The 18,963-nt window shown below is 49.2% G+C and overlaps 1 protein-coding gene across 2 annotated transcripts in view; it reads left to right on the top strand.

The window, feature by feature from the left end:
- Positions 1–549: 549 nt before the first annotated feature.
- The window catches only part of LMCD1 (LIM and cysteine rich domains 1), a 37,616-nt gene continuing 19,202 nt past the window's right edge, over positions 550–18,963 (top strand). The window contains exons 1-2 of one of the 2 annotated variants that reach the window (XM_069811768.1): positions 550–735; positions 18,419–18,507. In XM_069811768.1, coding sequence (XP_069667869.1) covers positions 709–735; positions 18,419–18,507 — 116 coding nt within the window. In that variant the 5' untranslated portion in view covers positions 550–708. Of the gene's footprint in view, positions 736–16,433; positions 16,454–18,418; positions 18,508–18,963 lie in introns of those variants that run through there. The other variant, XM_069811769.1, reaches the window with a different exon arrangement.

Below are 18,963 nucleotides of genomic sequence, written 5' to 3'. Positions count from 1 at the left end.
GAAAGCTGTAAAGACGACCTTGCCATTTCACGTAAAAAATAACCCAAAAGGCAATAGATTGTCATTCAACGCTTAACAGACACTGAAATAACAGGAGAAACATGGCTTTGGACAGTTTCTTCTGCTAAGAACATTCCCTGTCTGTCATCCGTGATAAACCGCCCCAGCACATTCCTGTCTGATTCGGGAAATCCGTTTCCCTGAGCTTGGGGTCAGAGCCTGGCATGGTGGGACAGCAGGACAGCGGGACAGCGGTGACAGCAGGATGGCGGGGACAGCAGGACGGTGGGACAGCAGGACGGCCCAGCCTAGAAAGGCGACTTGGCTTGAGAGCTGCCAGCTCCCTCCACCCCGCCCGGGCACCCCCAGGCCGCGGGCCCCGCCCCATCCCCTCCGCTCCCCTCCGCGACACCGCCGCTTTGGGGCGGGAGCTCTTAAACCCGCTATTTTTGGTTTTTTTCTTTGCCCTCTCTCCTTTTTTTAAGCCGCGGGGGCTGCGGCGGGACCCGCGCTGCGCTGCGCGGAGAGGCGCGCCCACCCACACGTGCGCGCGTTAGCCAGCGCGCCCCGCCCCGCCGCACACCATTGGGCAGAAAAGTTTGTCGGCGGCGGCGGATTGGCTGAAGGCGGATCGGGGCTGCCGCGCTCGCCAATGAAAGGCGCCGGTGCGGGCGGCGCGCGCCGGGCGAGCGGCGGGCGCGGCGCGGGATGGAGCTGAGCCCCGGCGTGCAGAAGGTGGGTCGGGGGGGGGGACACGGACGGACCGAATGACCGACCGACCGAATGACCGACCGACCGGGGCCCCCCGTGGGTCCTGTTTGCCCTTCCCTCCCCGCTGGGTGTCCCGTGCCCGGTCAGGGCTCTGCCGGGGCTGCGCGGTACCCGGAGCGGCGGTGCGCGGGGGGCGGGAGAGACGCGCACCTGGGACCCCCCTCACCGGCGGGGCCGCCCGGCTTCGCTTCGTTCCGGAGGGGTTTCCCCATCTCCCCTCGCCGCCTCCCTCCCCTGCCCCGGGCCGCCGGCTGTGCTTGCTCAAAGGCTTCCCTAAGGCGGGGGGTGCTGAGCCCCCTCGGGTGTGAGTGGGACCCCCCAGCACCCCCCGTTACCGGGGCGGTTTGCCCCCCTTACTTCTTTGCTTCTGACTACGTGGCCCCGTTCAAAACTGTCTGGAGTCCTCTGGAGCAAAGCTCCCCCAGCAACTGGTGTGATACTGGTTTTGAGTAAGGAGCTGAAGCAGCGGATGCACAGAGAAGGAATGTCGCAGAGCGTGAATGTTGTGGGAGTTACTAAATGCTCGGGGTTAAGAGCAGACAAAAGTAATCTCTGAAGTACTTAAATAGTTCCTGCATCTCGAGAGGGCAGCCCTAGCTGTGTGCTGTGGCCACACAGGCACGCACTGGGTCTGCCCAGCCAGAGCGCCTAGCTGCGCATCTGGGTTTGTTCTTATTTCTTACAAGAAATCTACTTCAAGAAAGCTTTTGCTGGAAAAGCAAATGTTTGTTGTGTAAGTTAACTTGCATAAGACTCTGACCACTGCTGCTCTCAGCTTGTGTTCTTGCGGGGAGTTGCTTGTCTCCTTTTAGACCCTCTGGGAAGTGTTTGCTCCTTGTGCTCAGGCTGTCAGAGCCTTGCTTTCCCCAGGAAGCCGGGGGTCTCCTCCACAGTGTCCTTTGAGCAAAAGAACTGGAATAACTGAAACACCCTCTTGGCATGGTGTTAAGCTGAATGGAAGGGATTTTAATTGCTAAATAAAAAACACATGGAATGGGTTGCCAGGGAGCAGCTGCTCTTACGACCTTACTTGCTGTACCTTTGTCACTGTATAATTAGGAGATGAGTTAAACACTTAATGTCAGCGCTTCTCGGTTTCCACATTGTTGTAATCCCATCTCTTGATGCCAGATGGCCCTGGCCGGGCAGTGCCGAGTGCTGTGCCCAGGGACGGACCTCCGGACCTCCGTGGGTCAGCCAGGGCACAGGGGCCCCTCCAGCCCTTCCCGGTGGGGGACGGCACCCTTTGCCGTGAACTTCTGTGAGAAGTTTCTTGCCAGTGGTGTCCTTGGAGATCCCTCCCTGACTGTCAGGACTGGAAGAGTCAGCCTGTCTCTGTCTTGGAGGTGTAGCTCCCTCTATCCTGCTAGGTTTGAACTGTGCCACTGCTGAATCCCAAGGAAAGCTATCTGTTGGGTTTCATGGAAAACTGGATGCTCCTTATAGATGACCCCGGGCAAATGTTGGTGTTTGGCAGTGGGGGTCACAGTCTGTGTTGCGGTCTGGGTGGGTGGGGCTGTGCCACGCACCCTCTGCAGCGTGATGCTCCTGCTCTCCATGTGTCCTGCCTGAAATAACTGATTTTTGGGTGGGAGTGAGGAGTTCCTTCCTCCCTCCCTCCCTTCCTCCTTACAGCTCTGCTGACCCCCTTGGCTGCCTGCCACAGGGACCCTGTTAGTGCTTGCTGGCGAGGGCAGGCTCCCCCAGTGCGGCACTGTGGGGTGACCCTGTCCCCGCAGGCGTGTGGGGGGTGGCCAGGGCTTGGCAAGGATCCGCCGGGAAGGTCTCCTGGTGCGTCATCCCCGGGGACTCGGAGCAACGTGTCCTCTGCCAGCGGGTCCCTGTTGTGATAACCCTCGGGCATGTCCATAGGGTCCTGGCTGCCGCAGCTTCTGTGGGGGGGGAACCTCTGGATGCCAGCTGGAGACCCTCAGGAAGCTCGTACCAGGCACCGAGTGGAGATCAATCCCATGGGAGTGAAAACTGACCCTTTTTCATGGGTGACTGCAGTTGTGGGTTGTGTGCTGGGCTGTGGTCACTCTGGTTTTGTCAGACAGCAGCTCCGGTCCTGCCTTGCCCAGAGCGCTGCTCGGGGGGCTGAGCGGGGCCAAGCCCCTGCCAGCAGCCCCAGGCTGGGGGTCCCTTGTGGGAGGGAGCGGAGAAACAGGGGTAGACATGGGGACCAAGGAGGGCTGAGCAAATCAGTGCTGTGGAGCAGAAGCGTGCCCTGGAAAAGCTGTCTCTGCACTAGACCCATCTCCCCAGAGCTTCTCGAGCATCATCCACAGGGGATGGAGCAGTGAGGCTGCACGGCAGTACGTCAGGGGGCTTACACAACGCACCCTGAAAGGCTTGTGAACACAGAAGCCGTCAGAGCCTTTCCAGTACGTGTGGCTGGATACTTAGCTCCCCTTGGTGGAAGGGCAAAGGACAAGAGGTCATCTTTAATTTCACTTAAACGTGTGAAGGGAATAGCACAAACTGCCTGCAGCGGAAGGGCGTAGTTCTGCTGTGAGATCTTCTCGTGGCTGCTCGTGGGCAGGCAGCGCGGAGCCTAACACCCCTGTGTGGGGCGAGGGAGGTGTGATGATGCCCTGGGTCTGCCTAGTTCTTCTGACAAGCTGCCTGTCTCCTCTCACCTGAACTGGAACTGGGCATGGTAGTATCAAAAAGGAAAAGTCCCAGCCAGTTTGCACTTCAAAAGGGATATGAAATGACACACTAAAAACAAGAGGGGGGAAAAAAAAAAGGCCCTGGATCACTGTCTGAATAATATATGTCCAAAGACAAATGGGCGTCTTTGCAGTAGACGGCTGTTTAATTTCCTGAATCATGAGAAGGGCACTTTTCCTGGGCATGGGGTGGAATACTGTCAAATTTTAATTTGGCTTGGCAGTGTCGCGCAACCAGTTTGAGCAAGTCGGGGAAGGCAAGTCTGGAACTCATTAGGGCTTGTTGCAAGGCCCTGAAAATTTTATTTTCAATCACTGTTGGGTTTAATTATTGTTGATGTCTTGCCTAGCGTATTATGGGATTCTTTCTGAGGAAATTAAAACAGCATGAGTGGGACGGCATTCTGTTTGGCAAATGGGTTGTTTAGATTAAATTCTAAATGGAGAGTTAAAACTCAAAACAAAGATAAAGCGTGATGGCTGGCATTTTGTGTGTTACTGGAGCTGGTTCAGCTGGACTGTGCAGGCAGCAGGATTTGTGTACTGTCCTCACTAAATTCAGTCCATTTTTGTCAGGAGCAGAAAATAACCCACTAGGCTAAAAGCCCTGTTCAAAGCCAAGGTAAAGCTTACTTAGTTAATACAAATTTTAATTCTCTAACTTTTTCTTTCTTCAGTTTTTTAGCATGGGGTTTTGCAAACACCCAAAGCAGACTGTAGGACAGGGAAAAAGCATTGCTGCTGCTGTGATAAATCAGCCCCAGCGTATGCGGGGGGCCTGGGTGACTCGGGGTCTCGGGGAGAGGCAGAAGCCTCCCTTCTCCGTCAGTGAAGTATCCGGATGCTTGAAGATTCCTCTGTGTATATCTGCAGACGTGGATGGGAACACTCTTAAGGATTGGGAACGTGCCCTTTGTAAAGTCCAAAAATTTAGAGCTTTTTAAAAAACTTGAGGAATACATTGGAGATGCAGCTTTTTCAGTTATTTTTTCATAAACTGTATGCCTTGATCAAGGTGTACAGGATACTTGGGCTGAACCCCTAGCTGTGTTTTGTCCTCAGCACGGCGAGTGCTCGGCGATGCTCCGCAGCGCTCGGGCAGATGGCTGGCTTTGCAGGGAAAGACACTCGGCTCCCACATAACAGGGGTTATGCCCAGAAGTATTCTTCTGCAGGATACATCTGCAAAATCTCTATTCTGTCCAAAACCACTTCTAAGCAATTTGGGCACGCAGAGATAAAGATGGCAAGCGCTCTAACTGCAGTGAGTGTGCCTGCAAAGCCAGGCCTTAGTCATTTAAACATGCTAGTGCTCGTTTGTGTAAATGCTGTCAGGAGCTATACAAGTGATTTCACCTCTGCTGTTGAAAGTTGGACCTCGTAATTTTTAACAATTAGACCACCGAGAGTTTATTCCTCGGACACTTCTTTTGTGGTCACGATTGCTGGTCATAGTCTCCATTGGCAGAAGTTCAGACTTTCATTATGACAAGTTGGTACCTTCTCTGTAAAGCCTCCTCTGGATGGACAAGGGGTTTGGTCCCTATGTGGGTGACGGGTTACACGTGGCTGATGGCCTGGGGAGATGGCTGGAGCACCCCTGTGCCCCCCCGAGAAAGCTGGCTTGTACTTGCGGGACTGAAAGCCCCGCTCCGAGCCCGACGTGGCTGCTGGAGCCCAAGGGAGGAAGCGCTGCTGCAGCTGTCACGGGGAAACAGATGTTGATCTTAATGCAGAAACCTGCTTAGCTCTGAACGAGTATTTATAGCTATGAAATCATAAAGCAGCACATGGGTTAAAGAGCTTATTTTGGGACTTGGACTCGGAGCTAAATTGAGTCCCATAAAATAAATTTACACGTTACAAAATCCCTCTTGTCCTGCAGGGAGGCAGTGTCTGGAGTATTTGTTTAGGCTGAGGGTTTTTTTCCCTTTTAAAAAGGAAATATTGTGTTTCAGCCATTCAGGAAAAGAGGTATTCAGATGTCCTAGCTCGAAGCTATTGCTCCATTTAAAGACGGGGCTCAGAGAAAGGGAAAGATTTCAGGGCAGCTATTTGCAGTTTTTGGAAGAGCAAGAGTTTCCTAATGCTGGTTACCAGCCTGATTCCTCATACTTTTACCATCTCACCTACTCTGAAACCCTTGACTTCAGTACTTCAGTTACTGAAAGGCTCTGAACTGCTCCAGAGCAGTTATTTCCCTCTGCAATGGGGGACTCTTTCCTCTGGCTGGGTGTGCTGGTTTTGCCCTTCCCTGCAGCTCACTGTGCTTTCATGAGTCAAATGCAAAGTGCATTAAAAGCAGTTGATAAAACTGAAATGAATAGCAGCTTTGACTTAATTGCTGGTAGATAAAGTATCATAAATTGTTAATGTTTAGCTCACTAGGTGCAATTTCTCAAACCTGGTCAGGAATGGCTATTCTGAATCGATCAGAGAGGCAAGGGAAAGGAAAGTCTGTTCTTCCTTGTCCCGGGGGGCGGGTGAATCCCAGTGAATTAAAATAGTCACTGGTGAGCAGGAGAGCGTGCTGGCTGGCTCACTTGAAAGTCAAATAGTGCAAATAAAAGTACTGGGGAAAGGGAGGGGGATGGCTGAGCAGTAGGACATAAGGAAAATGGAAAGGATTTTTTCTGCTAGTACTTAACTGTGGATGCTGTTAGCTGTACCTTTCAGACATGCAAAAATACACACTTCTAGGAAAGTAACTTTTGCTTGTGCCTGCAATGTTAAAGCCTTGGTTAAGAGAAGCACTAAAGCAGCTGGGTGGCTGTTCTATACAAACTGCTGTGCAAATATCGTTATTTCCTAGTGCAGTTGTTTGTCTGTTGGAAGCTTTAAATGCTGGGGTTTATTGCCTTACTAAATGGGCTAAATTCTGTCAGGATTAGCTTTTACATAGTCTTTATGTATTCCAGATAGTGTTTCATTGGGAAGAAACCTGTCATAGGATGAAAAATCTACTGTAATCTTATCAGAGGAACATAGGAAAGCAAATTTACCCAAAAGCATTGTGGCTGGTTGCCCGTGCCCTACCAGTATTTGAGGTGGCACAGCCCTTAAGCTTCTGCATTAGGGTTCAGGGCATCACCAGCCACAAGATTAACTTGGACTTGTTCATTTTCTCTTTCTGAAGACCTAGAAACGTGTCACTCAAATACCTCACTTTATTTTCCTTCTATATGAGTGTAACTTGTGTCAAGATTATGAAGCTCCAGGCAAAAAAAAAAAAAAAAAAATCCCCTCTGTTCATATCACATGTGCTGCCAAGTCTGCTTGGACTACCAAAGAGCATCCACATGTGCCAGCTACAACAGGGAGTCTGCAGGAGGACAGCCAGCCAGCTCCTGTCAGCCATGTGTCTTGATCCAGAGCATCAGGATCCAGTAACTGAGCAGTATTTCTCCTAGTTTAAAGCACCTGTCCTGGATCTGGACATTTAGGACGGGAACACAGACCAGACCTACAGCCCCAGAGGCTGATGTGACAACTTTGCAGTCTCTGTCAGAGGGCTGCTAATTTATTATACCTTTCCTCTTGAACACTGCATGCCCAAGCCATTTTTTTGTCATTCTTGCACAGCTGGATGGGCCTTTTGAGATTTTGGAGGGGGGTGCGATAGTGGCCAGATCCTATGGAAACCTTGGGGCTGATACAGCAAAGCTGCAGTGAAATGCCTTTGTGCCCTTGGGCACATCTTCAGCCTTCTTGTGTCTTGATCTCCTCAGCTGTAAAATGTGAACAGTAGAGCTGAGAAGATATTTAGGAGGACGAAATCAGTTGTGTTGTACAGAAATTTGATGGAAGCAGCTCCTGAAGCACAACACGTCAGTGTACGGAGGGACCCCCATTCCTGATGGTATTTCAGCACCTTCTCCTTGTGCTGGAGGTGGGAAGGACAAAGCTGGCTCAGTGGAGGTAATTGGTGATTAGTGAGACACTTACCTGAGCACTCTGGAACTTGGCACAGCTGCTGTTTAATTAAATTTGGGTGGGTTCTTCCCATTCCACACACCTACACACAACTTGGATTGGTTTTATAATTAAGACCAAGTGTCTGAAGCACTGTCTTGCTTGTGGAAAAATCTATTCATCTTATTTTTCAAAGTTTGCCCTTCTCTTATCATTAATTCACACATTGTTAGTGGAGAAAGGAATGCTGCCAACTATGTGCTCTTGGAAGAGCGAGATATTTGCAGAGGCTCTGGTTCTGTTGTATCTCTGTCATCCTGTAGGTTGAGATCTGGCAGCTCCATTGAAATAGTTTTCTCAGATATCGGTGCCTTTTACTGGTCTTTATGTTGCTAAAATAAAAGGCAACAAACTTTTTACTCTGCAAAGTTTAATATCAGTAAGTGCTTCCAGTATTCCAGGTGATACAAACTCATTCACTGGTGACTTAAATAAATCCTATAGAGAGAGTATGAGATGAAAGACAAACTTTTTAAAGTGACCTTTTTTCTTCTGTGAGTGTGGTAATTTGGATAACTGTGCTTGCTCAGAATCTGGCAGGGAAACAAATTGCTTTCAGGTCATGATTACAGTAGATGTTTTCTGTCTATGAAAATGAGAAGAAAATAAATTAAATCAATCCTTCACTGTTCCCAGTCAAAATTATAGTAGCAAGTGTGCGTATTGACTATTGGACTTCCAAGAGTAGTTGTTTGCCCTTGTGCAAATGTATTCCACTTGCAGACACTGTCAGGGAGCCCCTTCTAAAATCCAGAAAAGTTTTTCCAGCACAGCCCTGAGTTTCCCACTTGAGGGAAGCCCTCCGGCCTGGCCTTTGGCTGGTCCAAGGCATGTTTGGGACAGTTTCTTCTGTGCCAGTACTGGGAATTGACTCCTAAGCACACCTGAAACTGGACCTCACCAGACATCAGGTGTAGTCAAGGAGGATGTTTGTTGGTTGTCAGCAGGAGGGGAAAAAAATTAGTGTGATATGCAATGTGTAAAACTGTTGGACAAGGTCAGTGTGCTTCAGGAGTGGCAGGTCTGCTGCTGTGGCTCTTCTGCTCTGGTGTATCAGTGTCCTTAGTGCTGACGCTGGCAAAGTGGAAGGAAAACTCCACATTCCCAGGAGCACCCCTAGAGCTAACGTGTGTCTGGGGTGAGGGACACCTGCATGGGCTGGGTGCGGAGCAGAGCTGACCTCCGTCCGACTGATGTCGTCGGACCTTGCCTCTGCTTGATGAGCAGAAGCAGCAAACATCTTCCCTAGTGAATGGCAGCGCGGTGAAACCAGACGGGGCTCCTGCCTGTGAGATCTGTAGAGTATCTCTTCCAGAAGAGAGGATGAGCCAAAACAAACCCAGGCTGAACTCCCTGTCCTCCACCCAGGGCATGGGGATTTCATCCCACCCAGGGCTTGTCTGTTGGGTTCCTTCAGTATCTCGCTTACTTGTTGCCTTAATGTGCATTTAAGGTGAGTTCAGTGGGGTGGCATCGCTGGCGGTTGTGCCCTCCCAGGCAGAGCCTGGGCAGCGTTGGCTCCGACGCTGGTGGCCGCAGCGAGCTGAGGTCGAGTCGTCTGGTTCTCCAGCCTCTGCCAGCTCTCAGTGTCGGATCAGCGGCCGCTCCTCTTGCGTTGGAGCAACACTCGCCCCAGGCTGTGCTCAGCACTGGATCCTGAGGAACAACTCCACAAAAGAGCTTTTTGGATCCTTGCAGCTCTCCAGTGATGTCCTTTGGGGGCAATTTTTCCCCAAAAGTTTAAGAAGCAGGTTTAATGAGAAGCAGGTGATCCCCTTCCTCAAGGAATTTCAGAGGTTTTCCAAGATGGGAAAGCTGTCAAGGAGAATGCTGAGTGAGACAGATTGCCCATCCAAACCATGAATTAAGGTGCTTGAGGCCCAGCTCTTGAAAGGAGGTTTCTGCCAATGAATCCAGGAGAGGATTCATTGGGATTCTTCTACATGGTAAAAGGACCTTAAGTCAGTATTTTAGGATTCAGAGTAATTACTTGTTTAAATAGCTAAACAAAGCTGTGGGGTTTTTTCAGATACAGCCTTTACTGCTGGGACATTGAGGCCAAGTTTTCAGTGCCTTTTGTGTTCATCTGAAATTCTGGACCATTATTTAAGTTACACTGAAAATGAGATTTGGTTTTTGACGTGTACTTCAATCGTGCCTTGTGAAAGTGGAGCTGTAGGGGATAGCTCGGCCCTCAGCATTGCTGTGCTGATATGCAGGTAGTGATACATTGATACCCTCAGGAGTGTTAATGATAACTGCCCTTGCACTTAAATGTATATACAAAAGCTAGCCAAATGCTTAAAAATCAAAGGGCCTCATTTAATCAAGCACCTGTGAGTTCAGATTTGTTGGACTGATGTGACCCTTTTGCCAGTGTAGGAGCCACTGAAAGGGAAAACGATCTTGGTAACGTGACCAGGGAAATGAGAAACTTAATTCTTCTAGTGCATCTGCTTTTCAGCTTGAATTAGGAAATTAAAATAGGAGTGAGACTATTTGACATGGGTTTCTTGTTAGTTCAGAGTGACTATTAGCCTGGGCACTACCTTTACTCTATATAGCTATTTGAAACATTGATACCTTATTTAAGACTCCCAATAGTGTACAGAACAGCATGGGCTCAGAACTAGGGTAGTTCTAGTTACTAGAAGATTTGGGGGGAGCAGCAGAGGGTCTGTCCATTGCTAGCACAACAGTGTCCTGCCTCGCCTTAAATTTAGGGCAGTCTCATAACGTGCATGCCCCAGGCTTGGTCTTGATGGCTCTGTCCCTGCTGCTGATGCCAGGATTTGCAGAGGTGACTGAGCCAAGGGCTTGCCCTCGCTGCCCAAGCGAAGTGCTCCGAAGGAAGCTTTGGACACAGCCAGGGCAGTTCCCCCGTTCAGCCCAGGGTCTCCGTGGGGCTGGGGGCTGCTTTGGACAACCGGCCCCAGGTCACCTGGCAGCAGGTGGGTTTGCCAGCTCTCTCTGCCGGGGAGGCTCGTGCCACCGAGTGCCTGGGCATCCCAGAGAAGCTTTTTCTGGCCAGTAGCTGATGCTACATGCTGCTGGTACTTCATGAGGAGAGAGTTCAGAAGTCCCTAGCTTTGGTCAGACAGGCTGCTAGGTAGCTCGCCCTTCCTGAAGGAGAGACAATTTCATGTATGCTGAGAAGGGACAGTTGGGTGCAACATGTGGTTGTGGATAATAAGACAATTATAGCAAATCTGCCCTGCTGGACCCACAATAGAAGGCAAATGCAGCCAAAGAGGCTTTTTGTGTGTACAGAGTCTGGCTTTATTCCTGCTTTTAACTAAAACACAACCCCTTGGATGTGTTAATATTTTGCTGTTGGGCTTGGCTGATTTTTTTCTCCTGCAGCCTGTGTAAATACTGTTTAGCTTTAACCGATGGTGGTGTACTTTTCCAGAGCTTGCAGCCTTCCCCTTGCTGTGATACAGATACCTCTTCTGTTAGATGTAAACAGTTACACCCTCCAGTTATTGGAAATCCTTAAGGAAGTTTCAGTTAGCTCCCTATTATTATGCAAGCTTAGCTCTGTTATAGTCAACTAATGATGACAAATTAATTGCTATCCATCCACATCCCTGAACTCCTCAACAATTGTGCCGAGCAAACTGGTCCCACACATGTGGATATTGTATGACTTTTCCCTTTTTTCTTTGTTCAAGGGACTTTCTCAAAGTTAGAGTTGTTAATCTCCAAAATTCATTGCAGCTGGAGGAACCCCACCCAAAGTGTTCATGTGGTCCCTTAGCTTCACTTAAGCTCTCTTCTGCCCTGGCTATGATTTATTGGGGTAGGATATCAAATGCCGGGACTGCGTGAGGGTCTTCCAGAGGCTGCACAGAAGGGTTTGTATTGAACTTGCCATGGGCACTGAGGAGCGGTCTGACCGTGAGGAGAGGTGAAACGAGGACCTCGGCTCTGAAGCGCTGTTGTGAACTTGCAGTAACTTTTTGGAAACCAGCTTTTCCTCTCTCCTCCCTAAAAAGGAGGAGAAAACATACTTGAGGTAGCTATGTGTCTCCATCGCTGCTTTTAGTCTCCAAATAAGGTGTTGTGCAATAAGTGCCTTCAGGACCGAGACACCTCTGCAGAAGCAGGAGGGCCCCCTTGGCCAGCCCCTTCTGGAGCTGCGGCGGTGCCAGCCGGTCCCAAAAGCCCTTTCAGAGGCTGGAGGGCAGCGGGTGACTTGTGCGGCAGTGCCGGCGGGGAATAACGCTCTCATGGGGTTCCCCTTCAGCCTGTTCATGGATCTGCTGTGACGGTACCCGTGCTTTCCGCCGGCATCGAGCACAGCGAGTTGGAGCGAGCAGAGTCCTGCCTCGTGTCCCATCACTGGGTGTGAAACTAACTCCTGCAGGAGGGTGTTCGTTCTTGGAAGTTTTATGAGTCTTCAACAGTCTTTGATTAATAACCGCATTGGCCAAACTTGCCAAAATTCTGGACCTTCTTTCAGGCCCGAGTTCCTCTGAGGATGCGACTCCAGACTAATCTGCCAGCTGGGCTCATGACCCTGCAGGCCCACTTGCCCTCAGCAGCGGTGTGGTGGCCAGTGCTGCTGCTGACCAAAGGGGTGTCCTCTCCTGGCTGAAGCTGCCCAGCATTTGCTTGTGGTACGTGGTGTAAGTACTGCTAATGGTGAAACCGTCCTGCTAGGACATACCTTGGCTTTTCAAGGTGTTTGTTTCCCATCAGCAGGACTATTACAGACTCTTTTTGTGATTAGACCAAAGTCCCTGTAGATATTCAGGAGAAAAGAGAACTAAATGTCTTCCAAGGGAATATGGGCTAAGCATCCCTGATCAGATAAGGATCTCCTTGCTTCAGTTATCGTCCTTTTGTTACAGTGACTGACTTGGCAGCTAGAGCTGGCTCCACTTTCCTATTTCCACCTTGTTTGTCACTTAAACTCCTTGGTCTGTGCTGTGGTCTCATGACATGTAGCATACTTCTGCTGAGGTCAAAACTAATTTATCAAGTCTGGCATGACCCTGTGCCTTGTGCATAGCTGAAGTAAGATGGTATAAGGAGCAGTCTAATGGCGAAAGAAAAGGAAAAAAACTAAGCATCACCAAAAAAGCAAGTGCCAGATTTGTGACTGCATTTCCCTTATGCAGTGTCAGCAAATTCTCCAGCAAAGGTGGGTGCCTCTGGCTGGGGGGACCAGGCTGCAGGCAGTGAAACAGCCCAAGGCACATGCTCGGCTGCATTAGGTATTGTTCTGCTGTTGTTATGCTCAATTTCCCTCATGTATCAAACTCTTTGAAGTCCTTAAAGGAAAGCAGAATATTGCTATGGGTTCTCGTGGCACTTGGTGGGTTAATCTGTGTGCTACAGATGTCCAGTGGGACTTCTTAGTTCTGCAATGACCTGAGATAAACCAACCTCTCTGCAAAAGCAGCTATTAGCAGAGGACGTTAGGATGTTAGCTTTTTCTAACTGGCATTTTGTAAGCTCTGTGAAAATTTCGTATTGCATTTAATTTCTTCTACTCACTACTCCATAAAACAGTTGGGTCTCATGGAATGAGTGTCCCAGGAGCAGTGTGCTGCAGCCACCCCATACTTCTGTGGCTATACAAAGCAGAGATATTAAATGCACCTGAAACATCCCAAGGCACTTTTTTTCCTTACTGTACAGTACATCAGCCTGCTCATCACCGTCTGCAGGAGGATCTCAGCAGCCATCCTGTTACTGATGCTTTTGGCATTGAGCTGTTAATCGCTACAGCTTTAGACTGGGTGTGTGGAGAGCACAAAGCCGTGACAGCTAATGGGGCTCTGTGTCCATATATATCCAGTTGTACCGAAGAGGAAAGTACTTGGGTAAATGCAACTCTAAGAAGGGAGGAGACCTTTCTGAGGGCCTGTGCTTATGATAGCTGGTGTGTCTGTTGAGCACTGACAGGTCTGAGTTCAGCCCATTTGTGGTCTAGAAGTTTGGCCTGTCTGCCTGTAGCATTAGCCTGGGCATGGCATGGTTGTTCCTAGAGGAGCCTTCACTGGGAAACACTTAACTAAGTTTAGTCTGAAGTCTCCTCTTTGTGGATGTACTAAGTCTCTGGCACTGAACTGGTGGTGAGGAGAGTGGAAAGAAGCTTCCACTTCTTGGAAGGATTTTCAAGTCACGTGGATGTGAAAACAGCGTTATCTCCATGTGTCCCCTCGCACCAAACTTAAAGTGTCAAACTAGCTTCTGTAGACCCTTTGCCAAAGGGTCATGGGCCAAGATGTGCTGGGCTGGTCGAAGGGTGATGATACACAGAAAAAAACCTTCTGGAGTCTCAGCTGAGCTGCAAATGGAGCAGGCTGGTGGAGCTGGACTCTGACCTGCTCATAACTGCTAACCAGGGGTCTGTCTCGCCAGACCTGCCTTGGAAGCTCAGTGCTCCTTTCCAAAGGAATCCTCAAACTCTAAACCAAGATGGAGCCATATTTGGGTTTCTTCCTTGTCATTATAGGCGCTCTATTTTCCAACCACTGAGTGAACTTACCAGTGTCTAGGCTGGCCCTGCCTTTGGCCAGTAAAATAGTGAACCATGGTATTACTGGCGTATTCCTGAGATTGTTCAGAAATGTTTTTGTGGGTAGAATGGCCTCAATTTCCTATCATTTCACTACCTAAGAATTTCCTCTGCACTGACTTGCTTTTCTCTCTTTTAATAGCAAGAATGCTATAAGACAAAAAAGCCAAAACAGATATCTTAAAATGCATTGTATATCTAGTCATGGTGAGCAGAATTTGCTTTTCTTCCAAGCAGTTTGTTGACACAGGCTTTTTTTGAAAAGCATTACAAATGTCTTCAAACTCTTTATCTTAAACTTTAGTATCTCCTTGTTTAACACTGCTGTTCCCAAATGGGCTTGGGCATAGGTGGAGTCTAAGATGGGAGCATTTGTTTTGCATTATCTTACTGGGTTTGGGTTTTTTTTTTACAGTGTCTTATGTGTCTCTTTTTTTAAAGAAATCTCCTTTTATGCATATTTGAGGGGCCGGAGCGGAGCTGCAAGGAGAAGCTCCATATCTGGGCAGGAAGTCCTGCTGACCAGGCAGCCCGCAAACAGGCAGCGGCGCCTGTTATGTTTGGCCCCTGCACAGGGATGGAAATGAGAGTGGCTCAAACCTCCCTCTGCTTCTGAGGGAGCAAGGAGTAACGCTGTCCTCCAAACAGAGACGTGGCTGTGCTTCCAGTCGTTGCGAGGAGATGCTGCCCGGAGGGGTCCGAGCTCGCAGGGGATGGATATCCAGTGATGGATCACTGTCCCGTCCCTGCGTGGAGGGGCTCGGGTCCGTTTGCTCCTGCTGCCCTGGCGAGGTCTGCCTGTGCCACAGGGATGTCCTGAGACTTCACAGGGCCACCTGAGCTGCCCTGCAGGCAGCGGTGGGATGAGCCGCCATCCCAGTGCCGTCCCCTCCTGCTGCAGACCTCCACCTCGGAGGGCAGGTAAACCTGAGCTGTCTCAGGAGCCACGTGTTGCCGTGAAGAGCCTCTCAATTTTTGCATCGTTTCCCCCATGTTTTCCTGTACCTTCAGACTCTCGGCTATCTTGCACGGTGAGGAGCGGCGAGTCGTGCCGCTGACACCTGCAGACAAGAGTTTCCAGGGAGATCTGGTGTTCCTGGCTGCAAAGGCATGGGCGAAGTGCACAAATGGGAGGGCTGGTGACCAGGTCTTCTGCTAGTGCCTGAAGCTGTATGTGGCCAAAGATCAGGGCTAGGACTTGTTTAGTTTTGTCTTAAGGAAATGGATGATCGGCTTCTGTACACCCCAAAGGCAAGGATCGCCTGTTGATGCCAACAGTTTGTTCTTCAAGTGAAACAATAATGGCAGTTTAAGATAAGATCTGAGACTTTGCTGTGTTAAATGTGATCCTTTTTACTGTATTTGTTTGGACTGAATAAATGTGTCACTGCAGCGAGACAGCAGTGGAAGTTCAAAAGCAGTTCCTGGGGTGCTGGCAGAAGGTGGACGGGTGCAGCCTGCCTGGCTTCAGCTGGTCCGGTAAGCCTTAAGGGACTGTCGGAAGCAGTTGTCGGACCTGTCCATCCATCTGTGAGCTGGCTGTGCGGTCCGTGGTGTGGGGTACCACCCGTTTGATCCCAGCTCTGCCAGCTGGGAGGCTTCAGGATGCTCGCCCTGCCCTTGGTGACGGACAGTCATGCCCAAGCCATCGCGTGGCAGTGTTTGGAGTCAGGTAGGTGTCTGGAACAGATCCAGCAGCCTGGACACAGACCCTCCAGTTAACTGGGGTGATGGGTAGTGCCAGCCTGCTCTGGAGAGCGGGTACAAGGGTGATCTGGAGCGTACTGATTCAGCAGGTACTTCCATGGGGTTTAGACTGAGTAAAGAGCAGTTAACCTCAAACTTGGACCTGGGACATGAAGCAGAAGTCATATTTGGACAAGTAGAACAAATTACCAGGTTGAATAAATTACCAGGAAAGGATCTTGTTAACACCAAAGCAATAAAGTGAAATACTGGCTTTATGTATTAATGTGGAGGTCACAGGCTGGTGGCCACCCCCAAATGACTAAGAGTTCCTGCACTGACACTTGGACTGTGAAGCATCAGGTTGTCTTGTTGGGGGTTTGTGTACTGGTTCTTGCTAGTGACAATGCTTTTCCCTTTGCTTTCCCCCTTGTATATAATGGAACTTTTTCCAAGTAAGTTTATTTAATCCAGATGTTTGTATTAAATAAACAACCATTCATAGTCCCTTGCCTATACTCAGCTTCTGTCTGACTCATTAAGATCAGAGTTGGTTAAAGCCCCCTATCAGTTAGTAGGCATCTAGCACATGGTTCCAGAACTGGCAAGATTGTAAGTGGTCTGTGCTGGACTCTTAAATGTTTTTATCTCTTCTGGAGAGCTGCCACATACCTGAAGAATCAAAAAGTCCTATTTTTCTGGATGTTAGAGGCAGGGTGGAGTGTGTGTGCATGTTAAGACCATTTTTAAGATGTATTTTTATGAATTCCCATGGTGAGAAGTCTTTTCACTGGCTTCAAAGTATCTGGAAAAACAGCAGGGGAGAAATGAGGTGAAAACTACAGGTGAAAGCTGAGGCACAAATGAAATAGCAGTCCTGTGGGCAAAGTGAGCTGAAATGGGGCATTTTGTACCCTTTGGGCTGTCCTTCTCGAGGATGAGCAGTCTTCTATGGAGACTTAATAGTTTTGCGGGGAAAAAAAAAGTGTGTAAAGGCTTGTTGTCTACCTTAAAATTGGCAAACCAGTGTGTGGCCATTCCTAGAACCATCTGTTCATACAAGCTTTGTCCTTATTAGCAACACTGGGTTTTCCAAGTAAATTAAATGTCTTTCCTAACTTAGTGCCATCAAATAACCTTTTCCTCCTGAAAGCTGCAGAATGAGTTTGAGTGTCAGAGGAGACCTCGGGGTGCCCCAGGTCTGTGCAGGAGCTTTGAGGAGCTGGGGAGCTGCAGAGTGGGGAGAGGAGCTGGGGCAGGAGGAGGTGTAATATTGATTTCAATAGTGTATGATCTTGTAATGAAAGACTATTGTAATACTGAAACACACATGGACTAGATTAAGATTGCATAAAAGGGCAACACCCTTCTCCAGCAATAGAAACCTCTGCAGCCTCAATTGTTCTTCTGATGGGCTCTAAATGTGTTCACACAAATGAATAGTCAATGCCTAGAACAAGCTTGTATTTTTGAGAGGGATTAAAGATCTTCTGCAAAAACTTGATGAATGGGAGCAAGCACCAAAAAGGGCATGGTGGTGTGAGACTTGTACATGTTAAGCCTTAATGGAAAATGCAGAATGCGGGGTCTAAAGTGGTCAGAAAATTGCAAGACTCGCACTTTATAATGCTTCTTGAGGACTGAAAGTATTGGGTTTTTTGCGGAGGTGGATGACCACCCTGTAGTTTAATCTCTGGCTGCACAGGGTCAGATCTGCTGACATGAGGTGAAGCTGCTGGGATGCTGCCGTTGCTTCTGCTGGGGGTGCGTGTCCTGGGGGTGAGACTGTCCTTGTTTTCCATAAGTCTGTTTTTACAGGGAACAAACATGTCTATCAGACAGGAGTCTGAGAGTTTCTGTAAAAACAACCAGGCTGAGAAATTCAGGGTCCCATAGAGTCACTTTTCCCTGGTGCTTCCTGCAGTACTTTGTTTTTGTCTCCCATCATACCCTCCTGCATTCTTCACATCCAAAAAGCCCTGTTTGATAAATCCATGGCACAGACACTAAAATAGGTTTATTTTCCAATGTTCTTGGCTCCTGTTGTGGTGTTTTGCACTTGTCTGTCTCCTTTTGGGAGGTTATTAGGACTGTCTCTGTGCAGCAGTGAGCACACATGTATATAAAGTGACTTTCTTCTGCTTTCAGTGAGCAGCAGAAAGTTCAGCACAACCATAGTCCTTTTTTCCCCTCCCCTGCCTTCCCTCCCCGGAGCCTTTCCTTGCTGTGTTTCCTGTTCACCGTGGAAACCACCCGTTAAAGCCCAGTGCCAGAGGTGTGGAAACATGCCACATTCCCAAAATACACTTGAGCCCCTGTAGAAAGACCAAGGAGATCCAAGCTGCAGTAAAGCAAGGTTATAGCAATGCACCTCCCAGTCTCACTGCATGAAATTTCTGATTTGCACAGATTCATACGCAATATATAAGCTGAATCAAAATAACTTTTAATGAGCCCTGAGGCCTCTGTGCATGAGATTAAGGTGGCTGTCCAGTGTGTGTGAGTTCACTGTATTTGATGTGCCATCCCCCCCATGCTGTTCCAGATGTGCCATCGTCCTTCACTTTAAGCTGAAAACCTTCATCCCAAGCATCCTAAATAAACTTGTAGCAGGTCTGCATGGTCAGTGGTCAAATGGTGTTTGGGAGGTTTGAGGGTTCACAGGGCATAAGGCATGGCTGAAGAAATCAATGTCTGAAGGACAAAACACAATTATTAGTACTCTAGACTCGGATAATCTTTGAGGATAAAGCCTTTCCAACTCCAGTGTCCCGTTCTTTTCCAGATGTCGGTGAGCCAGCCGCAGTCAGGAAGAGGTGTGCCGTGTTTACGCTGCAGAGGGACATGCATGGGCTTCGAGCCACATTCCTGGAGGTAACGTCTTGGCCTTGATGGGCCCTGCCCTGACACTGTCCCTTTGGTCCTGTTGATATTCAGATTCCAGTGACTTTGAGTGCAAAGAAGAACTGCAGAGCACTTCAGTGTGGTGGTGGGAGGTGCAGAGAGGACACACTGGCTGGCTGGGACAACTGCTGAGTGGAGAAGATGCTCATGCTCCCTGCCGTCCATCCCCCTTCCCTCACTAGTCCTGCTCTTTTATTTTCTGAGTTAAAATCTCATCGACAAGCTGAGGCTCTCACACAGTGGGGTTTTTTTCTGATTTTGCTAACGTTGCCTGCTCCCTGGGAGTTGAGACTATCTTTGCTAGGCTGGGTGCAGGTCTTGGCAGCAAGCTGTGGCTTGGGAAGAGGAGAAAGCTGGGGTGAGAGATGGCTCAGCCTGCAGAAGGGTCTCGCCTGCCACGGAACCGTCTCCGGCACCGTCCTGCGT

Source organism: Haliaeetus albicilla, chromosome 24, assembly GCF_947461875.1.
Source record: "Haliaeetus albicilla chromosome 24, bHalAlb1.1, whole genome shotgun sequence".
NCBI classification, from domain to species: Eukaryota; Metazoa; Chordata; class Aves; order Accipitriformes; family Accipitridae; genus Haliaeetus; species Haliaeetus albicilla.
The sequence above is the reverse complement of the archived record's forward strand: the minus strand, read 5'-3'. Positions and strand labels throughout refer to the sequence as shown.